At 38.0% G+C, this 24,654-nt stretch overlaps 1 protein-coding gene across 2 annotated transcripts in view; it reads left to right on the forward strand.

Annotated features, from left to right (window-relative positions):
* PLCB1 (phospholipase C beta 1) overlaps positions 1-24,654 on the forward strand; it is a 652,483-nt gene that overhangs the window by 421,992 nt on the left and 205,837 nt on the right. For both annotated transcript variants that reach the window (XM_069495451.1, XM_069495450.1), the window contains exons 5-7: positions 16,747-16,826; positions 18,598-18,651; positions 19,898-19,973. In XM_069495451.1, the coding sequence (XP_069351552.1) occupies positions 16,747-16,826; positions 18,598-18,651; positions 19,898-19,973 (210 nt within the window). The remainder of the gene's footprint in view (positions 1-16,746; positions 16,827-18,597; positions 18,652-19,897; positions 19,974-24,654) is intronic.

Raw genomic sequence — 24,654 nt, forward strand, 5'->3', positions numbered from 1 at the left:
ATAATATTTATTCAACCTTGAACTAAGAGATGTGGCACCTCTATTTCACTGAGTGAACCTTTCAGATACATACCGGAATAACTAGACTATAGATACAATATGGTAAGCAAGAGGTTGTGAGCATCTAGGACCCCTGGGCTCAATCAAGTGTGGTGCTTTCTCTGGAAATATCCAGTTGCCATTACAAGAATACTGAAATGAACATATTTAAAGAAGAGCTTTCTTTTTCCATGTTTATAATTTATAGAATACTAGTGAGGATTCTTATCCTTCATATAATTTCTTTCAAGAGTTAATATGAATCTAAGAATAATTTGAAGTCTACATATCATACATGTTCCCTTAGAGAGCATCTCATGTCACAAATCACAACTCCAGGGTTACTTCAGGTCAGTTTGTATTGTCTGAGCATTTTGATCTATATTTTTTAACCCTCAGTGTTCTGACAATTTTCTAAGCTACACCAGATATACTGGCCTGTTTTCTAATCCATTACTGATTATTGGCAAGAGTTTATTTCTAACATTTACATAACATCGTCTTCAATTCTTATAAAGAAACTAATTCAATGCCAACCAGTTTTAATACCCTAAGGTCTTTAGAAAATTCTCTCTCCAAGTGTGTTACAAACCTAATCTATTTCTCTCTTTATGAAATAGAGAGCTACCCATTTATTTCTGTAGAACAATTTGCACTTGAAGAGATTTCAGTTCAGTGAAACATTGTCTACGTGACAGCATTGTACTTGCCCTGCAACAGTTATTCTGGTATCCTGCTAGTAAACTTCCGAATTATATATACTTCATTTCTCAGTATGTGGTTAGATGGTTGGATAGATGGATAAATATAGAAAAACAAATTTTAAATTATTTGCAAAATATCTTTCCCCAAATGTAACTCTATTCCCTTTTAAAAAATAACCAATTCATGAGATTCACTAAATCTCTATTAAAAACATACAATACATTACAGTGACTTACAGGGAGGTTTCACTAAGAGTAAATATAGATTTTACATATCCATCTGCATATCTTAAATTGCATTAAACTTTTGTACAGTCATATTTAAAATATATTTAATTTCCTCCTCTCTGTGGGTTCCTACCCAGTAATTTTCCTTAGGGATTTTGACTTCTGAACCCTGTAATATTCCCCATCAGGAGTGCATCTATAGAGATTTTTCCAGCAGCTACTTGATGTTCCCGGTACAATTAATGAAGTTATGGAGAATATTTTTGCCTTTCCTGGCCGTGATGTTCTGTAGAGTATTTTTTTCCCCCACAGAAATTGCTCAGCAAGAAAGTTATGACTTCCAAATACCATTTTACTCAGAAAACTTACTTTTCGTACTTCTAGTTGTCAGTATTGTCTCATAACATCACACCCTCTATTTAATCTCTGCGACTAATGTGCATAATACCTCATGTTAGTGCCAGCACCCAAGGAGACAGCTTCTCTTGTTATGCAGCATGCCTGGCAGAAACCAGAGCTTCTTTGAAAGTCAAATGTCTCCAGAAGAAATTATTTGCCAAAAAAAAAAAAAAATCATTTACAAATGGATTCCAGCTCATTCATTCATTCAACACTCATTTTTTGGATGCCTTCTCTGTGCCAGCCACAATTCCAGTGCTAGGGATATGGCAATGAACAAAGGCCTTCCCTCTGAGAGCCAGCATTCTAGAAGAAATAAACAGATAAATTAAGATAAAATGGTAAACATATCTTATGTCAGATGGAGATCTGTGTGGAAGAAGAAAGCAGGAGGAAAGGAGATGAGTGTGTGTGTCAGAGAAGGGAATTACCTTCCAATGGGCTGGTGGTCATGACACAGGAAAGTGATTCCCAATGCTGGGAGCCACTTGAAATCCAAGGTGGTCCTTGGCTTCGCTCAAGAAAGGATTCAGGAGCGAGCAGACAGTAGAAAGTAAAGGGAAGTTTCATCAGAAACTACAGAAAGTCTACTCCACAGACCAAGCAGAGAGGCTAGCTCTCCCTGCAGAAGAGAACTGGCTCCCCAGTTCCTGCTGCCTTTCTGTAGAGAGGAATATTCATGGCAGGGGCGGTGTTTCACCATCTTTGTTCTAAGGGGTTGGAACTTGTCCTGCCCCCATCCTGTTTTGACCAGGCTAATTTGAAACTTTGTTTTGAGACTTCCCGATGCAGTTAGGCAATACTGCAGCAGTGCCCAAAGCAGTACTTGCCGGTTCCTTGTCTCAGTCCGAAAAGGCGAAAGTTTTGAAGGAAGTTGGCCAGTTACAACAATATCATTGATTTCTGAGAAATCTCTTGGATCAATTAGAAATTTAAAATTAGAACTAGGACTTAAACTTCCCTAAAGATACTATTCCAGATTTGCATGCTTTTTAAAATTCTTACCTAAATCACTTGAAATTGAATTTGTAATTTATTCCTTAAGGCAAGTGAATCCTTTAAGAGGTGGACATGGGGAGAAAACTGTGTCTTTCAACGTCTTCCTCCATAGTTGGACTAAAAATGTGCCTGAGTGCCCCAACATCAGCAGATCAGCACCCCACCCCCTTCCCTTGAAGGGTGCCTGTCTTGATGCCTCTAGGAAATAGGTGGTTTGTTTCACACTTGTTCTGAGTTGCACGATTCTCCCAGCACCTCCTGCTGCCCTGAAGACCAATGGACTGTCCATGTTTGCTACCGCTTGGAACTTCTAGACCATAGTCCACCTCCCTGGGAGGGCCTGGCCTCTGCAGAGATATAGGGAGGTGGTGAATGTCACCATCCTTCCCGTTACTCTACGGCCCTTAATTGCCAGCAGTACTCCACTCATGACTTGTGGTAAGGCTGGAGGTATCAGCAGAGGAAATGTAAACAGAGGAAGAGAGAAGAAACAACCAGGATGATAAATATGGCTGCCTCATGGCCCAGAGAAACAGAATAGAAGTAAAATGCAGAGAAGACGTCCCCGCAGGGATCCAGTTCACTTGCTAGATTGCTTCCCAATTCTCTCCATGGCTGAGGCGTCCTTGAAAATCTCCACCATGCCAACCTCTGGCCCCGTTCAGGGGAGTGTCTCTCTACCCACTCTGGTCACTTTCATCTTCACTCTAGCCCCTTTCATCCCTACTGCAGACCCTGGACCTGAACGCCCACTTGAGCACAACTCTCACACCTCACTTGTTCAGTCTTGAGTATCAGGAAAACCAAACATTGACTCTGGCCCTCAACTATCTTCAAACAGTCTGGAAAAGCCTTTAGCTCTGCAGGTCTTGGTCTAGTCTCCCCCGAGATCCCCTACAATGAGAAGTGCTCATGTACTTCTTCACTCGCCCCTGCTGTTCATCCAGCAGTTAACTCTTGAAACAGACATGAACACAAGGTCACCCACTGTGAGAGACAGCATAGGCTGGTTTGAGGGCTACAGGCATAAAGCTTGTTAAAACATGGATTGTTGGGCCTCACCCCTGCAGGTCTACTAAGAGTGCTGGTCCAGGCACCACACTTTGAGAATCTCTTTCTTAGAGAGATTTGGGCTCAGTGTTGCCAGATCTTTGGGTTTTCTTGCAAAAGGTGCTAGAGAATCCATGTAAGATGTTAAATACTGGCAAGAGTTGTTTTAAAGCATCACATGAGCCAACAAAACACAACTACTGGCTGAATAAGACTTGGGGGCTTCCATTTGGCAGCTTTTTGGTCTACAGTCACAGTAAGTAAGAAAAACATTGTGATAAATATAAACCTCAGGTCCTGACCACTGAGCACAATGTGGAAAGCACACAATATTATTTCGCAGAGCAGAATCATTGCTCCCCATCACATTTGTTCATTCTCTAATTTCCAAACCATTCCCAGGACCCTTCGGCTGGGGGGCAGGGGGCTAAGAAATGCGACCTCTCAGCATGACATTTTTTAAGACACAGAGAGCTATCTGCCCCCTTAATGACCATTGTGGGAATTTTTCAAAAGTTTTATGATAAAGCCACTTTTCTGTGCTTTACATTAGAGCATATTCTTAACCAGAGCATCTCCATACCCTATAAAGGGAAAGAAAATCTTATGGACGTCTCTAGTTTCCACTTTTAAACATGTAACTTGAAAATTAAAGAATAAGGGAGACAAATCATGATTTAGGCAGGCCAAATTGAAAAGTCAAGAAGAACACAAACACTCCACAGTGTTCTGTGAGCTCACCTTACCACATTCAACACATTAATTAAATGAATACAAACCAAGCAATTGAGAAATTATTGCTGGAGGAGACAAATATGGGCTATTTGCTTGCTGCAGAAAATAAGACTCTGCTGCAAATGAAATATGTCCCCCTGCAAGGTCACAGTTTTGACTTTTTGTGGGGAGGAACTAAGCAGTAGCAGAACTGATTCTCACACGAGTCCTGAGATTGGGCTCCAGGAAGGAGCACAGTAAAGGGGAAAAAGCACTGAAGGAAGGAGTCTGTAAGTCAGAAATCTCAGCTTCACTCTTCTGCCCAAGTGGATTATGAGCCTTGAAGCCTCTCAACAATTTAGGTACATTCTTCATCCATAAAATGAAGACCTTGGATTCAATCACTCATTTATTTTTCCAACAAAATTTGCTAAGCCCTTTGCAGTATTCTGTTCTAGATGCTGGGGATAAAGCAATGAAGAAACCAGATGAAGACCTTTGCCCATGGGAAGCATACCTTTTAGTGAGGGAGAGATGATAAGTAAACATATGGTGTATTAGAAAGAGACAGTGATATTGACAAAAATGAAGTAGAGAATAGGGAGTGCTGGAGAAGAGAACATTAAATAGGGTGGCCAATTCAGGCATCTCTGCGAAGGTGACACTTGGGAAAAGACTTGAAGATGGTGATGGAGAAAGCCATGGAGATATCTGGGGAAAACAGCATTTCACATAAAGGGAACAGCAGGTACAAAGGCCCTGAGCCAAGACATTGTCTGGCAAGGCTAGCAGGAGGAGCTTGAGCAAGATCGAGAGAAGGTAGTAGCAGAAGGGATTGAGGAGGCAACTGCAGTTGATTTTGTTGTAGGGTGGTGCAGGCTTTTGAAGAACTTGGGCTGTTACTGTGAGTCTGATGGAAGCCATGAGAGGATTTTCAGCTGAAAGCAGACAAAGTGATCTTATGTAACATTTAGCCAATAATGGACTACAGATAGAGGGACAATAATGGAAGCAAGCAGATCAATTAGGAAACTATTGAAATATTTTAGGTGAGTTTCTAGTTACTTAGACCAAGATGGATCTATGAAGGAGATAACAAGGAATCCATACACACACACACACGTGCACGCACACATTTAGAGGAGGAACCGACAGCATATGCTTATGAATCATATGTTGCATGTGAGATAAAGAAGAATCAAGGATGATACTAAGTCTTGGCCCAAGAGATAAGGATGGAAATATCACTGACACAGGGAAAATTTAAGCTAGTATGTCAATTATTATTTGGGGGCATATAGCAGGGGTTCAAGTTTGGTCACATTCAGTTTAACTTATTCAATACCCAAGTAGAGATGTTGAGAAGGCAGTTGGATATACAAGCCTGGAGTTGAGTGTTAATGGTATTAAAAAGTTATCATAGTATTTAATGAAACTGTATGAGATCGGCCAGGGAATGACTATAGATAGAGAAGATGTCCAAGGCCTGAGTCTTTAACACTCCAACATGAAGAGATAAGAAAGAATCAGAAAAAAAAGAATCCAAAAAGGAGAAGCCAATAAGGCAGCAATCAGGCAAGTGTGTGCCATTGGAAGCCAGGTAGAGAAAGTGTTTCAAGGAAAGGAGAAGAGAATGATAAGTTGGGTCAAATATTGTTCATAGTTCAATTAAGATGAAGCTCAAGAATTGACAATTGTATTTAACAATGCAGAAGTCATCAGTAGCCTTGATTAGAGCAACTTCAGTGGAGTGGTGAGGTCAAAAGCCTGACTGGAGTGAGTTCTGGGAAATACTGCAGAAAACAAATTAAGAAGTCAAAGTAGATCATCCTTTGAGAAGTTTTAATGTAAAGGGCAGCAGAGAAATGGGAAACCTGCTAGAAGGGAAGTGAAGTCAACAGATGGTTTTATAAGATGGGAGAAACAACATGTTTGTGTATCGGGGGGAATGATTCTGTGGAGGGAAACCAAGTACTGGTGTAGGAGAGTAGAATTTCTAGAGCTTGTCGAGCAGGCAAGAGCAGTAGGATTTAGTGCAGGGCTTGGAAAAATATAGCCTGGGGGCCAAGTGTGGCCCACCATCTGTTTCCATAAATAAAGTTTTATTGGAACACAGCAGCACCCATTTGTTCACTTGTCTATGGCTGCTTTTACATGACAGAATTGAGTAGTTATGACACAGACCACATGGCCCACAAAGCCTAAAATATTAACTATCTGATCCTTAACGAAAAACAGTTGACCCTGTTCTAGTGCACAAATAGAAGGGCTGAGCTTAGACAGGAGCAAGGGCCTTTCATCCAAAGAGGAGGAAAAGTGGATTACATCGATAGAAATGCCTGTAAGTGGTTCATGTGGTGGAGGCAGTCATAGTTGTTTTCTTCTAATCACCTCTGTTTTCCCAGGGACAAATGAGACAGAAGCTAAGAGTAAGGATTATTTGATTTTTCAAGACCTTTTCAGGACTAGCTGGTGAATTTTCTTTAAAGATCTGACTGGTAAGGTTAAAATGGACTGCAAAAGACAGATCATTTACATCTGCCCACAAAAATAGTGTTATTTTTAGCAAGTTAATCGATTCATTGGATCAAATTTTCAGTTGGTCAATGAATTTGAAGGTAAAATAGTTTGCCCAGTTCTAGTCTTTTCCCCAATATTCTGTTTTTCTTTGGGAGATGGTGGGGGACCTGCATAGAAATAAATTCCATTTGTTCCTAACAGCAAAAAGAAAGGAGCACCTGTATCAGGAAACCACATTTTCCCAGAACCCCCAAAGACTTCTGCTTCCATGTGATTGGCCATGTGCCCTATGGGGCCAACCTAGCTGCTGAGGCTTGGAAAATGTTGATTTTTTCAATTGGGCATATTGCTGGCCTGAATGATGCTGGGTTTTGGTTAGGCAAGGAGGAGAAAATGGATATTAAATAGCGTTTAGCAGTGGGTCCTACAACTGGAAAATGGTAGAATGGGATTCTGAAATCTAATAAATTGTATTTTTAAATAAGCTAGAAAAAGGATCAATAATATGAAAGTCAGGAATAACATTAAATAAATGTACACCAGTATTTTCATTTTAAATTAGAAGATAAAAAACAAACTCTGTTTAAGATTCACTCTTCCATGACCTCCACAGGCAATGAGGAATGATGGAAGGTGAAGAAGTCAAGGCCAAGGCCAAAGAGTAGTTCTCATTGTAGAGGAAAGACTAACGTGATCAATTTATTTATCAAGAGTCAAATAGCCCTTCATTCAAGGAGAAAGATCCAGCTTGCAAAATGGTTTAAAATAAAGTTGGGAGGTATAATTAAAGTAATTTAATACAAATTGATTTCCAAATGAGAAAATTATATTTTAGCAGAATTCTATCATTAAGTTATAAGTTTAATGAAGAAGTACCTGTGCATAATTTACTCATCAATTTTCAAGGATTACAGTTTTAATTGTGTCAAACATATTTTGTTTGACAGGTAAGCAACACTACTTAACTCCCAAGAAACTATGATTGGTCCTCTTTTTCTGCTTGGCGCACATCTTATTAAGGGACATAGCCATGTTGCTTTTTCCTTTTAAAATCTTTTTTATTTGATCTCTTCAAATAGAATTATTTTTAAAAATGAACAATGATATCAATTTTAATTACAGACCCTGCTTACATGCATTTATTATCTATAGTACCCAGCACGCAGGTAAATGCAACCAAAGTAATAATTAACATTGAGACTGCTGGGATTAAAAGACATAATAAATAGCAAGTGTTTTGATAAAAGTGACATGAGACTGTTGGAGGAACCATTTTAAGAATGTGGTGGATTGACACGAAATCCATAGAAAGAAAGCTTTGAGGGGGAGTGTCCCTATATGAACACTCAATTAACATTTTCTCACTTGTAGAAATGAGCAGTGACTCAGGAAACCAGCTGGAGGCAGAGGAGGTCTCCCTGGCTGATGTTAAAAATAAACTTGGGACTCACAATGATATAGCTGCAAACCTCTCATTGTGAAAACTTCAATTGAAGCAAACATCTTTCTGCTTTCTTCTACTCTGTGCCAGGGATGTTGCTCTTTGGGGGAAGTTTTATTTTTTTTTTCCCTTTGAAGGATTCTCTTAAAGTTCATCTGAGTTTGATTTTACCATATTAAACTTTTCCCATTTGGCAAAAGAATGTCAAGGGGACTAGAATGTACTGAACCTGGCACCTCTCAAAATAGCACATCCTCTACACTGCATTTTCAGTAAGTGTGAACACTTCCTTAGACCATCATGGTACCATTTAGTACAATACTACTTCACTTATCTGGGGGAAGACAGATGGGCAAGGATTCTTTAAAATACAGCCCCAAAACTTAAAACATAAAGCATGTCTATGTAGCCAACATCTATGCCCTAAACTCTAACACTAAAGCTCCTGTGCTTTAATTAGTTGGAGAGCTCCCTCAGCTCCATGTTACCTTCAGTACTTATCGTTTTTATAACCTATTCCAGCATAGTTCACTTTATAATGAATTACTTTCCAAAGACTTAAATTGTAAAACATGGCAGTAGGTCTCTTTCATTTACACATTCATTTATACAGTCAACTCAATGAGTATCAATTTATTTCCTATTTTATAAAAAAAAAAAAAAAAAGACACAGAACTATGAGATTCCATGCCAGTTGTGGAATGACACACATCCTATTCTTCTGTCTGCTTTCCCACAAGGCTCCAAGGTAATGGGCGTATGGCTTCGCCTGTCTTCTCTACTTTCTGTACTCACCCACCCTTCTGCTCGCTGCTGCTTCCCCTAGCTCCAATGATTAAGTTGACATGGACACTCCTAGGTTCTTACCTGAATTGATTGTTCTAGGTCTAATCAGACCTTTCCCAGGCTGCTTCATACCGGAAGTGAGGGAATCAATCAGACTCTCTGGTGGTGGGAGGTGCCATATGTGACAAGTCCTGGTGCAGCTGTTGGCCATGGGGAAGAATCGCTCAGTAGGGAAAAGAATAATGTCCTCAGGAAGAGAGAGCAGGGCAAAAGCAATGAAGAAAACCCACCTGACATTCAGTCTCCAGATTCCTGATAATCTTGTACTATAAATACATTCTTTGGTTTGTAGTTTATCCATTTTTCCTTCAATCATAGGAAGTAACCCAATAATTCTTGATAAATTCTCCTATTTCCTAAGTTAGTTTGAGTTGCGTGTTTGTCAGCTGTAGTCTAAAGGCATTTAAATCGCATAATCTGAAAATAATTATGCACCTTTCCTTGATTTGAGTAATGTGACATGCTTAGTGTCCCAGTAGTGATAGTATTGGACCCTAATATGTTTTCTTGGTTTTTGGTTTGTTTTTGTAACTATGTGTGGTTGTCGATCATTTCTATTTGAGTATGGGATGAAAATGAGAATGTTTTGACTATAAAATAGAAAACCTTCACTACCACCTAATACAGAGAATCTGTACAGAAATTTGTCTAAAATTCTAGCTTTTCTATACAGTATCACAAATGCAGTGACCTCTCAGACAGTCCTTTCTGATTTTAACAAAAGGCTTTACAGCTCATGTACCATCTTTCAGCATGAAAAGATTCTTCTCTGCATCAGGACAAATGCTCAGCAGGATGGGCGCTGATGCATGCCAGGAGGTGAGAGAAATGTGCTCAGCCAGTTGAGGATACTCTGAGTGAGTCTCACAGTGTTCATCCTTACTCACGTCCTAAACTGCTACCCACTATTGAGTAGGGGTAATCAGGATACAACCATTTTCAGTGACAGCAACGGTTTTCCAACAAATAAAAAATAAATATAAAGCAATACAAGAATTAGGTATGTTTCCCAAATATTAAAATATCTTGTTTTAAATTATTGCATACCTTGAAAACTCTTAAAAATTAATTAAACAGGAGGAAGGATAAATAGTGGAACACAGAGAACTTTTAGAAAGTGAAACTACTCTGTATGGCACAATAATTATGGATACATGTCATCATAAATGTGTCCAAACCCACAGAATGTGCAACACCACAAGTGTATGTTAACATTACCTGTGGATTCTGGGTGATTAATGATGTGTCAGTGTAGGTTCATCAGTTGTAACAAACATACCACTCTGATGGGGGATGTTGATAATGGGGGAAGCTATGTGTGTGTGTGTACGGGGGTGGTAAATAGGAAATCTCTGTAGATTACACTCAGTTTTGCTGTGAATCTGAAACTACTCTAAAAAATTCAAGTGTATTTAAAAATTAAGTACAATAATTAGAGGTTTCTGAATCAGGCACTTTGGAAATACATTTAGCCCCCTTCCCCCCTTATCTGAGGTTTCACTTTCCTTGGTTTCAGTTACCCATGGTCAACCTTAGTCCAAAAATATTAAATGGAAAATTACAGAAATAAATGATTGGTCAGTTTTAAGTTGCACACTGTTCTGAATAGTGTGATGTGATTTCGCACCAGCCTGCTTTATCCCGCCCAGGTGTGACAAATCCCTTTGTCTAGAGTATCCACGCTGCATATGCTACCCACCTACTAGTCACTTAGTAGCCCTCTCCACTATCATGGACTTCCATGGTATTGCTGCGCTTCTGTTCAAGCCTCTCTTATTTTGCTTATTAATAGCCCCAAGTACAAGAGTAGTGAAGCCAGCATATTACAATTGTTCTATTTTATGATTAGTTATTGTTAAGCTCTTACTGTGCCTAATTTATAAATTAAACCTTACCATAGGTTTGTATGTATAGAAAAAACTTAGTACATAGGGTTTGGTACCATGAGCAGTTTCAGGCATCCACTGGCAGTATTGGACTGTATCCCCCACAGATAAGGGGAGACTACTGTACCTGCTTTCAGGGTATTATCATTTGTCATTTCTTTTCCTTCATTAGAGTAACCATTGGCCACAATTACATAAATATATGAAAATATATATGTATGCATGTCTATGTATATACATATAGATAGAGAGAGCACACACGCGCTACATACATTGATTCAGTAGTCCTTTTAGAATGTGTTCATTTCCCCAAAGAACTCTTTAAATGCATTTATGTTTTTGAAAGAAAAAAGGATACACTCTGCCTTTTTTTGTGACTCCAGCTGGTTGGTTTCGGGTCACAGCCATAGCCTGGGGGTCTTGCATGCCCCAATGCTATTGATAACATGCAGCCATTGTGTGGCACTTTGTTGCTACCAACAGGACCAATCCTGACACTGGTCTGTGTTTGAGCTCAAACCTTAAAGAAACAAACAAAACCCCTCTCCTCTTTTAAAGACAATGAACACAAATACCCTAAAAGAAAAATGGTTTAAGAATATGAACAGGAATTTGTGGAAAAAGTAGAACAGCCTCCCAAAATATAAAATGATGCTTAATTACGCCGGTCAGTCAGGATGCTAATTAAGACCACTGCAGGATTCCACATTGCATCTCTCAGATTTGCAAAAATGTTCGGAATGCCTAATAATAGCAACTGTTTTGAGAATGTGGGAAAATGCTCTCATACACTGCCCAAAGAGTGTCCTTATCCCTGATGTCCAGGACCACCAAAGCTCATGGTGCTTTGGGTGAGTACTGTGAAAACGCATGCATCCTAAAAATTCGTTATGGTATTCACTGTAGAACTGTGGTCCCCAATCCCTGGGCCACGGACCAGTACTGGTCTATGGCCTGTTAAGAACCAAGCCACAGAGCTCCACTTCCCCATCCCACCAGTTCCACCTCTCCCGTCTTGCCCTCGATCCGTAGAAAAATTGTCTTCCATGAAACTGGTCCCTGGTGCCAAAAAGGTTGGGGACCACTGTCCTAGAGAATTTCTCAGATGTGGCCTAAGGCAACATGAAGCATATTTATCAAACAAATATTTTTGGAAAAAAAAGTCCATCAATAAAGAATAGATTAATAAATTATACATTCCGACAGTGGAATAATATAGTAGTTACAAAGGAATGAACTTGATCTACATGCAGTAGCAGTACTCATTTTATAAGACATAATATTGATTGCAAATATCCAATGGCCAGAGAATACCTACCATAGGATACAGCTTATCTAATATTTTAAACATACAGGGGTCCATACCAGGGACAAGCAAACTTTTTTCTGTAAAGGACCGAATAGTAAGTTTTTTGCTTTTTTTGAACCTCTGTTGCAAACCAAACAAAGGAAAGATAAAATAAATACATTAAAATATTAAAGATCACATGAATCAGAACAATGGCAAACACAAACATCTGCAAGAATGATATTTCTTCCAGAAGATGCTGTCCTTCTCTGTATACCCCTTTTAGGCATAAGTTGAATTGCCAATGGGAGAAATTTTCCTCTGTTCTCAGAACTAGGAACAGTTGTTGAGCTACTGCAAGACTGACTGGTATTTGGATCTAGGACAACTGGGAACCGTGTTACGATTGAATCTCCCCCTTTACACCGGGTAAAGCAAGTTTGAGTTGAACTGGTGACCTACCTCCATCAAAACCCTAGTATTTAGACCCGCGTTTTGTTGCTTATCTCAAACCCTCTCTCCATCTTATCCATTCTTCTCTCATTTCTCCACTTTTTTTTACTTCATCATCATAACACAGTGGTAAGGTGTTTTGACTCTAGAGGCAAACTTTCCAAGTTCAAATCCCCACTGTGCCTGTAACAAACTGTGGGGCCCCATGCCAGTTATTGAATGTCTCTGTGCCTCCACTCTCTCATCTGTCAAATGGGATGGTAATAATAGAATATATTTCATAGGGTGGCTGTGAAGATTCAATGAGTTAATTATTTGCAAAATTCTTAAAACAGCATCTGACTCATCATAAGTGCTAAATCAGTGTTTGATACAGAATACAGTTAAGTGGATTTATTTGCCTTTTTTTTTTATCTTGTTTAATTGTATGTATCAGTCAACTCAAAATTTTCTAGAGCAAAATGACAGAGAGCACAGTGTCCAAGATTACAGGTTTAGAAGTCCAAGAGGCCAGTCATCTAATCCCAAACTGTGACTTTGATTAGCTCTGAGGACGTAAATAAGTTTTATAAGTGCTTTTAAACTTTGAATCCTCATATGTAAAATGAGGATAGTAATGGTACAAACTTCCTGGAGAAAGGTCATGAGAATTAGCTAGGTTATTGGGTACAAAGAACTTAATTCAGTGCATAGTAAGTCGCAGCTATAGCTGTAAGACTAATTGATTGTTGTGAAACAATTGTTAATAGTGTTAGGCAAACACAGAAAACCTTGTGTCAAGAATGATGGACTTAAGTAGCCTTAGAAATAAAAGTACATCAACTTTGTGGCACGGTAGAGAAACTTGGTATCTCTGATGGTGCCATGACTGGCATTTCAGCAACTGCAAGGGAACCTGTGGGGTGAGGGAATTGCAGAAATACTCTCACAGATGTAATATACAAAAAGTACATTGTAAACTCCAGCATAAACTCCATGGAAGTTGATCTTTAGAGCCATTTTCTCTAACTAGGGTGTCAGTCGTCCCCTTCATGGGAAGATATTGATCATAAGCATAAAATGTCACTTAAGAAGCTTCAGGGTTTAAATATCAGGGGTGGAACCAAGTTGAGAGGCAATCATCAGAACTTTGACAGTAGAAAGGCAAATCCTCCAGGTTAAATAAAAAGTTGTCCTTCCAGTGCCGTAGTAGCCAAGGCCCAGCACTGGCTTTGTGAAAACACTGCCGGGCTAGGATCTGTCTAGCCTTAGGCAAAGGATATTTCAGAATCTCAAAATGAGTGGAGGCTGCTTTACGCCTCTCTGGCCATATCTCTTTCATTGTGTTATGCTGTGCTTAAACTTTAAATAGGCATGACAAATGATGGGGTTTCTTGAAAAATAAAAATGTAGATTTTGAATCAAAAGATGTGGTGTGGAGGCTAAAATCCTACATTTCTAACAGGAGGCTTTTGGTCAATGTTGTAAGTCCTCTCTAGAACATTGTTATTCCTGGCAGTGTACATCATAGACCCCACCTGGGAGCTCCTAGGGAATACACAATCTCTGTCCCCTCTCCAGACTACTGAGTGGGCATTGACATTTCAGCAGGACCCCCAGTGATTCATATGCACATGAAAGTTTGAGAAGTACTTCTCTAAAATATATGTAGACCAGTTTTCCCCAGGCTTTGGTTGCATATCCCTTACTTGCATAGGGAAGCAAGTTTTGGTACCCAAAAGTCCTGAGCTGTAAATTATCTTGCTGCAGCAGACTCTAGTGATGCTCTGCCTGTATTGCCTGGGGAACTGGGGAACTCAAAGTCAGACACATGCTGTTTTAGCCCAACGCGTTATAGCCTGAGACCAGCACCAAACCAAGAGTTTAGGTTGTTTGTAAAGTTCCTTTGATCACTGCTTTCATCCCTGAATCTTTGATTTAGACTGGGTCAGGTCTTACGAGTATCGCTAAAGGCTGCAGGAAGCCATTGGATTCTAGGAATTCCACACTTGGGAATTCAGATGCTCACAGTCTGAGAGTGTGATGAAAATAAATTCTGCTTTGCTTTCTGAATGAGCTGACTGTGGCTGTGAGGTGAGGGTGGTGATGATGCTGTCCTTCAGCTGGCTTTATGAAGGACGCTTGGAAAGAGTGAAGCATCTAGAAGACCTGCACTGACCAACATGGCAGCCATAGCCATGTGTGGCTACTGAGCACTTGAAACATGGTTAGTACAAATTGAGATGTTCCATAAAGTGTAAAATCCACACCTCATTTCACAGACTTAGCATGTCAAAAGAAGGTAAAAAGATTTCATTAATAATGTTTATGTTGATTACATGATTAATATGTCTGAAATATTGGGTTAATTAAAATATATTATTAAAATTAATTTCACCTGCTGCTTTTTACTTTTGTTAGTGTGTCTATTAAAAAATTTTAAGTTACACATATGGCTTTCCACATTTTATTTCTATTGAACTGGATATAATGAAAGCCTTAGCTTTCAACCTAAAAGGTCAGACCAAGTTAAATCTCCCCAATGGTTCCTGATGCCTTTACTGTACCTATTTCCAGTGTGGAATTGGCCCCAGTAAACATAAAAAGTGGTGCCTTGCCCTCAATTATAAATACTTTTACCAATGCATAAAGTTGCCATGGAGCTAGAAATGTCTAAAGTTTGACCCTTAGCCCAGAAAAACATTAAACCAGAAACATATTTTAAAAACCAGTGCCAGTAGTTATTACTCTTAGCTTAAAATTATGTAATTTGAGGAAAACTGATTTTCAACCTATTAAAAAATTACTCTGATGCTTTTCTCTGTCTATGTACATCATATTTGGTGGTCAATAATTTTGCTTGTGTCTCACAGCTTGTCTTTGCTGTCTTTTCTAAGTCCTCTGACAAAATATAGAGGTCAAGGCCTCAGTATTTCTCATCTGGACAATTGCAGCTTCCTAATTGAGTCCCTCCTCTTTGGATTCTCAGCCTCAAATCCATCCTCAACTTGGCTGCCGCATTATCTTAGCACCTCCCATTATTAAAAAAAAAAAAAAAAAAAAAAGGCCTGTAGTAGTATCACATATTTTTGCTAACATATTTCCAGACACATAAACGCTCTCCATACTCTGACCCCAACTCCACTTTTTTGTTGCAACTTCCTCTTTCTTTTCTAATTCCTATGAGTCTACTTATTGTTCCCTCTGAGTTCTGACATGTTTACTCACCTCTGGTTCTTTTCCCAGACAGTTTTCTCCACTTAGACCCCCTCTTCTCTTTCCCATCATGCTATGTCCCCCTGTTCCTACAGTCCCATCTCAAATGTCACTGTGTCACGTGACAGTGTATTATCAGTGCCTTAGGTCAAACAAAAGTAAAAATAACAAAAAAAAGTACGTGGCAAAGTTGTTGAACTAAAAGATGTTATTTCATTAAAGAGGGAACCAAGTGAGCTACAGCAATATCAGATAGATGTGTACTTAGCTCTCGTGACATTTCCTCTTGGAGAATTTTGTAGGGTTCGGGGCCCAGAATGTTTACTGTGTGTTCAAAATCATCACCCAGAACAAGCTTCAACTTTGTTTTGTAGACCCTTCCCCTTTTCTTGGAAGGAAAGTGAGATCACTGCTGAGTGGTATGAGGTACAGATTAGGAGAGTAGGGAGGGACAGGCAGAGTTGGGGGGAGGCAGAATCCTGTAAATCGTGTGACATCCTGACTATGACTCCTTTAGAGAACTTCTGGAACTGTACTTATCATTGAAAGATCTCCGATATAACTGCTTTGGCATGAGTAGCAAAGCAAGAAGATGATGTCTGCAGTTCTGTTGTAAATTTGTTTGACCATATTTTAAACTTTTCTATAACTCTTTATCTGTTTATAATTCAAGGAAAATAGTAAAAAAGTATGTAGTTATTAAAAGGCAAGATAGCAATTACCTCCCTTTTTAAATAGGGATTTTAAAAAGAAAAAATTGTTGTTTATGTATAAAGAACATTTCCTTAGGAAAAGAGTAGTCACTCAGGGATTTGTATTTAATTATGTCATTTTTACCCTCCCTCTCTTCAAAATAAAGGAAAAAAAAAAAAACCTTTGGTATTCAAATTGAACTAATTTGTCTTCCTGGAAGCTGAGCTAAAAGCATGCATCTAATGACAGTGCAGTATTTAAGCTAATGCAAATGTGATTTACATTTTTCAGGAATGGACAAATGAAGTTTTCAGTCTGGCAACAAACCTGTTGGCCCAAAACATGTCCAGGGATGCATTTCTGGAAAAAGCGTAAGTCGCTCTAATTTTATTGCTAAGGGTGTTGCTCCTTCTGAGTCAGTTTCCTTTCTCCTTGGTGAGTCTTTTGTTTGTGCTGCATTGACTTCTCACATGGGTAAACATAAATTTCCCTTTGAGATTTGTTAGGGAACTGATACCTCCCATGTCCAGAATTGGAAGACTTCCAGGAAAGATCGTCCAAGCTGCACATCCGTGTTTCACCTGGGCTGAGCTCCCCTGAATGCCAATGCCTTTGACACATAACAAGGAGACATTTCCAAATCCTGGCAGCTGTACTCAGAACTAAAAATTATTAATTTCAAAGATTCTTCTGCTTCTGCCTCTGCCTGTGTCTTCTCAATTATTAATCTGAGGAATAGCATATGTTCCTTATTTCTCTGGAGTCCTAGATCTCTGATAGATGCTTCAGTAACTTCCCTGCCACCTTAAATCAATAGACTGATGTCCTAATTCCAGCCCGTATAGACCATCCCAGGAAATGTTAGTAAGAAAAGAGAAGAAAAAATGTAAAAGAAAGAGCACAGGGAAAAGAAGAAAAGAAAAGCAAAACAGATTACCAGGTCACTCTGGAATTGCAGCAGTCTTTTGAAAAATTGTTTGACCAAGGAAAATAATGACTTATGCCAGATGAGCAGGGAGGAAAGCTGGTTGTGATCATTTTGGAAGCTGTGGCTGTTCAGGAGGTTGAGAAGCCTTTAAATCAAAACCACAAGTGGAAACATTAATAGGTGGCCCTCTGTTTTATTTAACAGCGTTTCTCTCTTCCCTCTTGTTACGTAAGACAGACCCGTAGTTCCAGACCTAATATTTAAGCCACATTTCTCTTTTACTCTTCTATGAATTACTTTTACTTTTAGTCAGTACCTCACAGATCTTCATTTAAATGCTTTTTGATGGGGTCACATCCTCTCCCGAGTGGGCTACCTTAAGGACCCTTCTACATACCTCCCGCTTCTCCCTTTCTTTTTTCCTCCTTTTTTTTTTTTTTAACCGTGCCTTTGATTTTTATCATCCTTCTTTTAACAAACATTTCTAGAACATCTGCTATTCCAGGTAATGTTAGTGGAAGGGGATATAGAGATATATAAGATGTTTTACCTGAAACCATGGGTTGTCTAATTGCAAATGTCTATAGGCTCCTCCTATGGACATTCTAGAACCAGTCTTTTGGTGAACACATAGTAAACATTTTTGTTGCATACACACCTAGATGTCGGTTTCTGGGTCACAGTGCGTGCAGTTTCCTGAAGCAGTATTCCCAGTTTACATGTCCCTCAGCAGTGAAGGGGAGTTCTGTTGCTCCATCTCTTACCTACATGTTCACAGGCAGTTGAAGAGATAAATACAGTTGTTATATTCATACAGTGAAATAGCATGCAGTGATGAGAATGAGCAATCTACAACCATAAACAAAATATGGGTGGATCTCAAAAACATATTATTGAAAGAAGTGAGAACACAAAAGAATGTGATTAGTTTATATAAGGTACAAAAAGAGGCAAAAATAACCTATGTTATTTAAAGTCAGGATAACGGTTCCCTTTGGGGGGTAGAGCCTGGCAGGGAGTATGGGAGGAGCTTCCGGAATGCTACTCAAGTGACAATATTCTATTTCTTGATCTGAGTGCCAAGTGGAGACTTGGGCAGTTTATGAACATTCAGCAAACTCTACATAGGCATGGGTCTTTTTCTATGTATTTTGTTTTAAAATAAAAAACTTTTTTAAAAAAATGAAACTCTTGTTTTTCTGCTTCTCCAACAGCTATACTAAACTTAAGCTGCAAGTCACTCCAGAAGGGCGTATTCCTCTCAAAAAGTAAGCTTCGTGAGCATTTCCCATTATTCATTTTCTTTTTCTCAAAGATTTGAATCTGTGCCACGGCTCTGTTTTGTTTCTCCACCGGCCTAAGTGGGAGCATGCCTGTGTCACCTCTTGCGTGTCTCACGTCAGTGCAGCCTGTTTCCTCACAGACAGGTCCCTGGAGTCCCCGTTTCCTGTGGCATCGTTTTCAAGAAACACCAAAGCAGGAAGGGGGTGGAGGGAGTGGGGGAGGGAACCTTGTTACTAAATCCAAATGGCTGTCTGAGATTTAGATCTCTTCTAAGGGTTGAAACTGGGTGACCTTAGTACCTCTTTCTAGCAAAATAACTCCAGCCCTAAAATGGGGGTTATCAGTTCAGATGCCAACAGGAGCCAGGCAGGGAACTGAAATGATGAAGCAGGAAGTAGGAAGGAAAACTAAAGAGCAAAACCTGTCTAAAGGAGACAGCCACAACTGCCCCCACCATATACCCTGTGGGATTGGTCAGTGCCAGACACTAGCTTTTCTAATGTCTCAATAGAAACCGTAAATCCAAATTAGTATATTAAATTGTCCAGTACTTAAGTTATGTTTTTTTAAAAACCAGATTAATGGGTGAGGGATAAAAACTTACGTATCAGGTACCATGTACACTATTCTGGTGACAGGCACACTAAAAGCCCTGACTTCAGTATTATAAGAATCATCCATGTAACAAAACCACTTGTACCCCCTTAATATTTTGAAATTTAAAAAAAAAAATAAAAAATAAAGAGCAAAACCAAATTAGTGACCAAAGAAAATACATCTCTAGACCATATTTAGCCAAAAGTCTTTAACCTTTGCCTCACAAGCTCCCAGTAAGCTTCTGTTAATAAACAAATTAGTAATTATGCAACATATATTTTTGGGGCAATGGGTAGCAGGAGCAAGGGGACACAGTTGGTATGGATGTCTGTTTTGTTGCTTAATATTAGAAGTTATTTAATTTTTTAATTAAATGCAATATTTTTTAATCAAGTTGTCACTGTTTCTCTCAAAATATTGACTTCATATTAGGCACTTTAATTTTAAAAGCACATACATCAATCTTTCAGAATACAGGTACAGATGCACGGAGAAATAGTTACTTTTCATTCTTTACAGATGAATCATAAATAGGTCTGATTCAATGGGATATTTTGAGTTGGTGTCATCTGTTAGTATTATGATCCGTGTGCCTTTTAAACCTCTCTTCTTTGTTGTGTTTTCAATTTGCAGCATATATCGCTTGTTTTCAGCAGACCGGAAGCGAGTTGAAACTGCTTTAGAAGCTTGTAGTCTTCCATCTTCAAGGGTGAGCATGTTGCCTTATAGTACTATGGTTTGAATGTTTCCTCCAAAACTCCTGTTGCAACTTAATCTCCAATGTGTCAATATTGAGAGATGGGGCCTTTAAGAGGTATAGGGTCATGAGGGCTCTTCCCTCATGAATGGATTAATGCATTACTGGATTAATGGGCTAATGGGTTATCATGGGAGGAGAACTAGTAGCTTTATAAGAAGAGGAAGAGAGACCTGAGTTAGCATGTTAGCGTGTTCAGCCCATTGTCATGTCATGCCCTGCACCGCCTGACGTTGTAGCATTGAGTCCCCACCAGCAAGAAGGCCCTTACCCAAATGTGTCTCCTTGACCTTGGACTTCCCAGCATCCATAACTATAAGAAATAAAAGTAGCTTTGGAACTGGATAATGGACAGAGGCCGAAAGAATTTGGAGGAGCAGGCTCGAAAATGCCTAGATTCTGGTGAAGGCTTAGAAGGCAAAAGACTAGGGAGAGCTTGGAACTCCTTAGAGATTGGCTATTTTAATAGCTCTTCATAATTCTTACTAAATGTATATTGCCCCAATGTTACCTAAACATAATTTTTAATTATTAAGCCCATAACTTATTTGTTATGATTTGCAATGTGTGAAATCACTGTTACTATATTCTTTCACCCCCTTAACCCCAATAATTCAATCTAGAATGACCCTTGTTTTTGGTAGATTAAAAAAAAAAAAGTAATCACCTAATCAGGTAATATAAAAAAAAATTACCCAAAAAGGTCAATGTTATCAAAAAGACCACTTGAAATATGGATTCAAACTTATCATTAACAATGAAACCCTTTCTTGGTATCTCTTGAGATGTTAGTGATATTGTAAAGCCATTATATTTAGGAAGACACTTAAAATATTAATTTCATTGTATCTCATCCTTTTAAAAATTTCTACTTTTAAGATTTATAAGTTACATAAGCAATTAGTATGGAGGTACATATTTATAAATAAATAAATATATTTACATACTCTGCAGGATCTGTGCTCAGAAGGTTTTTACTGAAAGGGATGCAGGATCAAAACAGTTTGCAGAATGCTTACTCTGCTCATATTGTGGGAAAGTAGTTGAGAGGACAAGCATGTAACATGCTTTTTGTTTTATGCCTGACATATACAGGGCACTTCATATAGATTAACCACCTAGAAAAAAGTAATTTGCCTTCATTTCAATTCATTTCTACATAACTGGCTCTAAAATGATTTGTTACCATTGTTTCTGGGAGTCTAGTGCATAAAACTCTTTTCTCAGCTGTATGCAGAACTCTCCTTTCTATTACAAATAGTTTTTACCTTAGTATCTAAGCAACCAGTAAACACTTAAGGATAACACTGACTTTATAGGAAGAAATTTTGAGCCTCTTGAAGCATGCTCGCAATGTTCAAGTTGCACTGAATGAAGTGGCAAAGCCATTCTTAAACTTATGATTGAATTTTTTAAAAAGGATTGAGTGAGCTATTATTAAATTCATCAGCCAATTCTTCTTGTGAATACTTTGCAAAAAGTGAAGATTTTTTTTTTTTAACAACTTCAGTAGATCACAGGAAAAAAAGAATGCCTCTCCACAATCACTTTTCTTCTATAGGTGGAAAAAGCTAATGATGTTGCAAGACTGAGCAGAGCTGTGGAAAGTCTCCCAAAACAGTTCACTTCACTTCATTAAGCAAAATCAGATGCTTGAGACACTTGCTAGAGGGTGGATTAAAAGAGAAAAAAAAATGATGCTGAAACTTGCTTACCGTTGCTTTTTGTTAGATGCTTTGGATTAGAAAAGATACAACAAGATCCTGTCCTTGACTCAACAAATATTTCTTGAGCTCTTACCATGTGCCCTTGGGCCCTGATAATATGGTGGTGAACAAAATGAAGCCCAGGGTTTCAAGGACCATGGAGTCTTCTGGGAGAACTAGGCAATAAACACAGCAACAAATGCATTTGTAAATTGGGGGAAGTGCTATTAAAAAAAAAAAAAAAAAAAAAAAAAAGGAGTGGTGCCATTGAGAATAAAGGAAAGCTCCTTCCAGTAAAAGAAAATAGTACGTGTAAATCCCTGAGGCTGGGAAGAAGTTACTGAATTGGAGCAACTAGGAAAAGACCATTGCATTCAAACATAAAGAGAAAAGCATGAGAGATGGATTTGCACAGACGTGCAAAGAATTTTTTTTCTTTGCAATCATTTCTGGTTTTACCTTTCCTGGATAACATCTTGTAAAATATAATGATCAAAATCTTTAATTTAGCGTGATAGATCTAGCTAAGGGAAAGAAGGAATAGAAAATGAAGCTGAATAGAAAACCAAATCCATCAACCAATCTGTAAATTGCAATTTTCTTAACAATTGTATTCTGAAAATTCAGCCAATAAACATAAATTGAGTCTTTATAATCCACTATGTCTATTATAGGTTCAAACTTTCAGACCAATATCACCTGGAGCCACTTTAAAAGGAAAATGTGATTCAATAGCAGGAGTTATGTTTAAATTGGAAAAAATATATATTTATTTTTAGCAAATTAAATGTAATGACAATTTTCTGAAAACAAACTGGGGATAATTTTAAAAATATGTAATCAACATCTCCATCACAAACTTTTGAAAGATCATTAGTCATAGTAAAGGATAATTTACTTGGAAGGCTTGTAGAATTAAAATGCTTTTTAAAAAATCTAAAAACCAAAGACAGTTTCAGTGCTAAGAAATAAATGTTCCTGTGAAGTGACTGTGGCACATCACAACGATATTTTAAGTCTTCGTGGTAATTTCATATCTATAGAACAGTGGCTCTAGAAAATATCCACTAGTTAGCAAAAAGATTCTGGATATATTAACAGGAGGTATTTTAAACACACCACTGAAGAAAAAGATTGTAGAAATGGTAGATTGTCCTGCAAAATTGGGAACTTATTTCATAGCCAGCAGTCATTCAAACCAGATTTAATTATGTTCTGTAAATAGATACATTACCAGAAACACAGTGGATATCCTGTTGAGATTTTTTAAACATTATCTTTGTGCACATTGTTAGAGATAATTAATGCAGTTGAACTTGTATCCTGGCTGACATGAACCATTGGAATAACACATTCCTTTAGAGGACACTCCTTTAGAGATTATAGTTGCTAGCATAAAGTTACTCTAATTGTTAAAAAGTAGTACTGTATCTAAAAAGAGAGACAAGGCAATTACTGTCCTTCTATTAATAATCCAAACATGCTTTCCAGTGAGACCTTTGAAAACCTTTTCATATTCAGAAAATTACTTTACCCACAAACTTTTTACTACTGAAAATAGTTTATTTGTGCTAAATTCTCTCGATTTAAGGCTTAGTAACTTGAAGAGAGCTCGGTGACATTTGGAATTGTGTTTTAGTCTTGCCATAGCATTGGCATATGGAGTTGCACTTTAATGAAGTAGATATAGAATACATTAATGTACTTGTTTTAAATAATAAAGTTTACTGTAGTTAATGGACATAAATGCAGTACAAAGGGAAACTAATTATTTTGGATTTTTTAAAGTTTTACTAAAGAATACTATGGATAAAATTTATAAAAGAACATGGCTGTATAACTTTAGAATGTTGCCTTTCTCCTATTCCTTACATCCCAAATATAAATCAGAAACATAATCATTTTTGCAGTTTGTGATTCTAAAAATCACTAATATCAAAGGTCTTTTTTAAAACCACATGAAGTATTAAGTTCATTATGAGTGATTTACTTGTAATTGTTTCACGTATCTACTATGGCTAGTATAACTTTTGATTTATAGTTTTAGAACAAAAATATTTAGGATAGGCTGACTTTCTGAATTTTCTGGAACAAAGTCAAGAAAAAAATCTATGTGGATTCTATTCACTAGAGTCCACTTCAGTAAATTAGTATATTTTAAAATACCATTTTACTGAATGTTAAGCGCCTGTTATCATAGAATTATTTTTTAAATCTAGAAATATATAATGAAGGAAATACAAACCACCATCCCAAAACTAATAGGAATATTTAGTTTACTGGTTTACAGTGTGAGTTAGAGAGTCAGGAGACCTAGATTCAAACTGTAGCCTCTGCCACTACTGCCACCACCCTATTTGCTCACCAAGGACCTTGGCAAAATTTTGTAACCTGCTAGAACCTGAGTGTTTGTGTCTATAAAAATGGGACACTAGGGATGCCAACTTCATAGAGGTGACGGGGATTAAATGAAAACATCCAAGTTAAACTCATGGAACTATACACATGGCATATAGTAAGTGCTCAATAAATATTAATTCTTATTATCCTTTTGAGTAATTTTTCATGTGTGTGTGTGTATGTATCTGGGATTTTTGATTTTTTTTTTAATTTTTAATTTGGCACATGGATGTGACATTACCAGGTCTATGGAAGCTGGAACTGCAAATGCCACCAGTACTACCAAGAAGATTTTAAAAAAATATTTTTCCTTTTGAGATTCCTTGTATACAAGTATCGAACTGAAACAATTTCATATTTCAAGTTTGCTGGCACTTTGCATTTTCTGAAATAAATGTGCTTCATTCTGTTAACATTGATTTAGATTACACTGGCCTTCTTAATTCACCTTCAAAAAGTTCCATTAACAGTAGCAACAAATAATCACTGACAATCTGTTTTGTATTGAGTATCTGACGGGATGGACC

The sequence above is a fragment of the Eulemur rufifrons genome, chromosome 20 (assembly GCF_041146395.1).
Source record: "Eulemur rufifrons isolate Redbay chromosome 20, OSU_ERuf_1, whole genome shotgun sequence".
In the NCBI taxonomy this organism is placed as follows: Eukaryota; Metazoa; Chordata; class Mammalia; order Primates; family Lemuridae; genus Eulemur; species Eulemur rufifrons.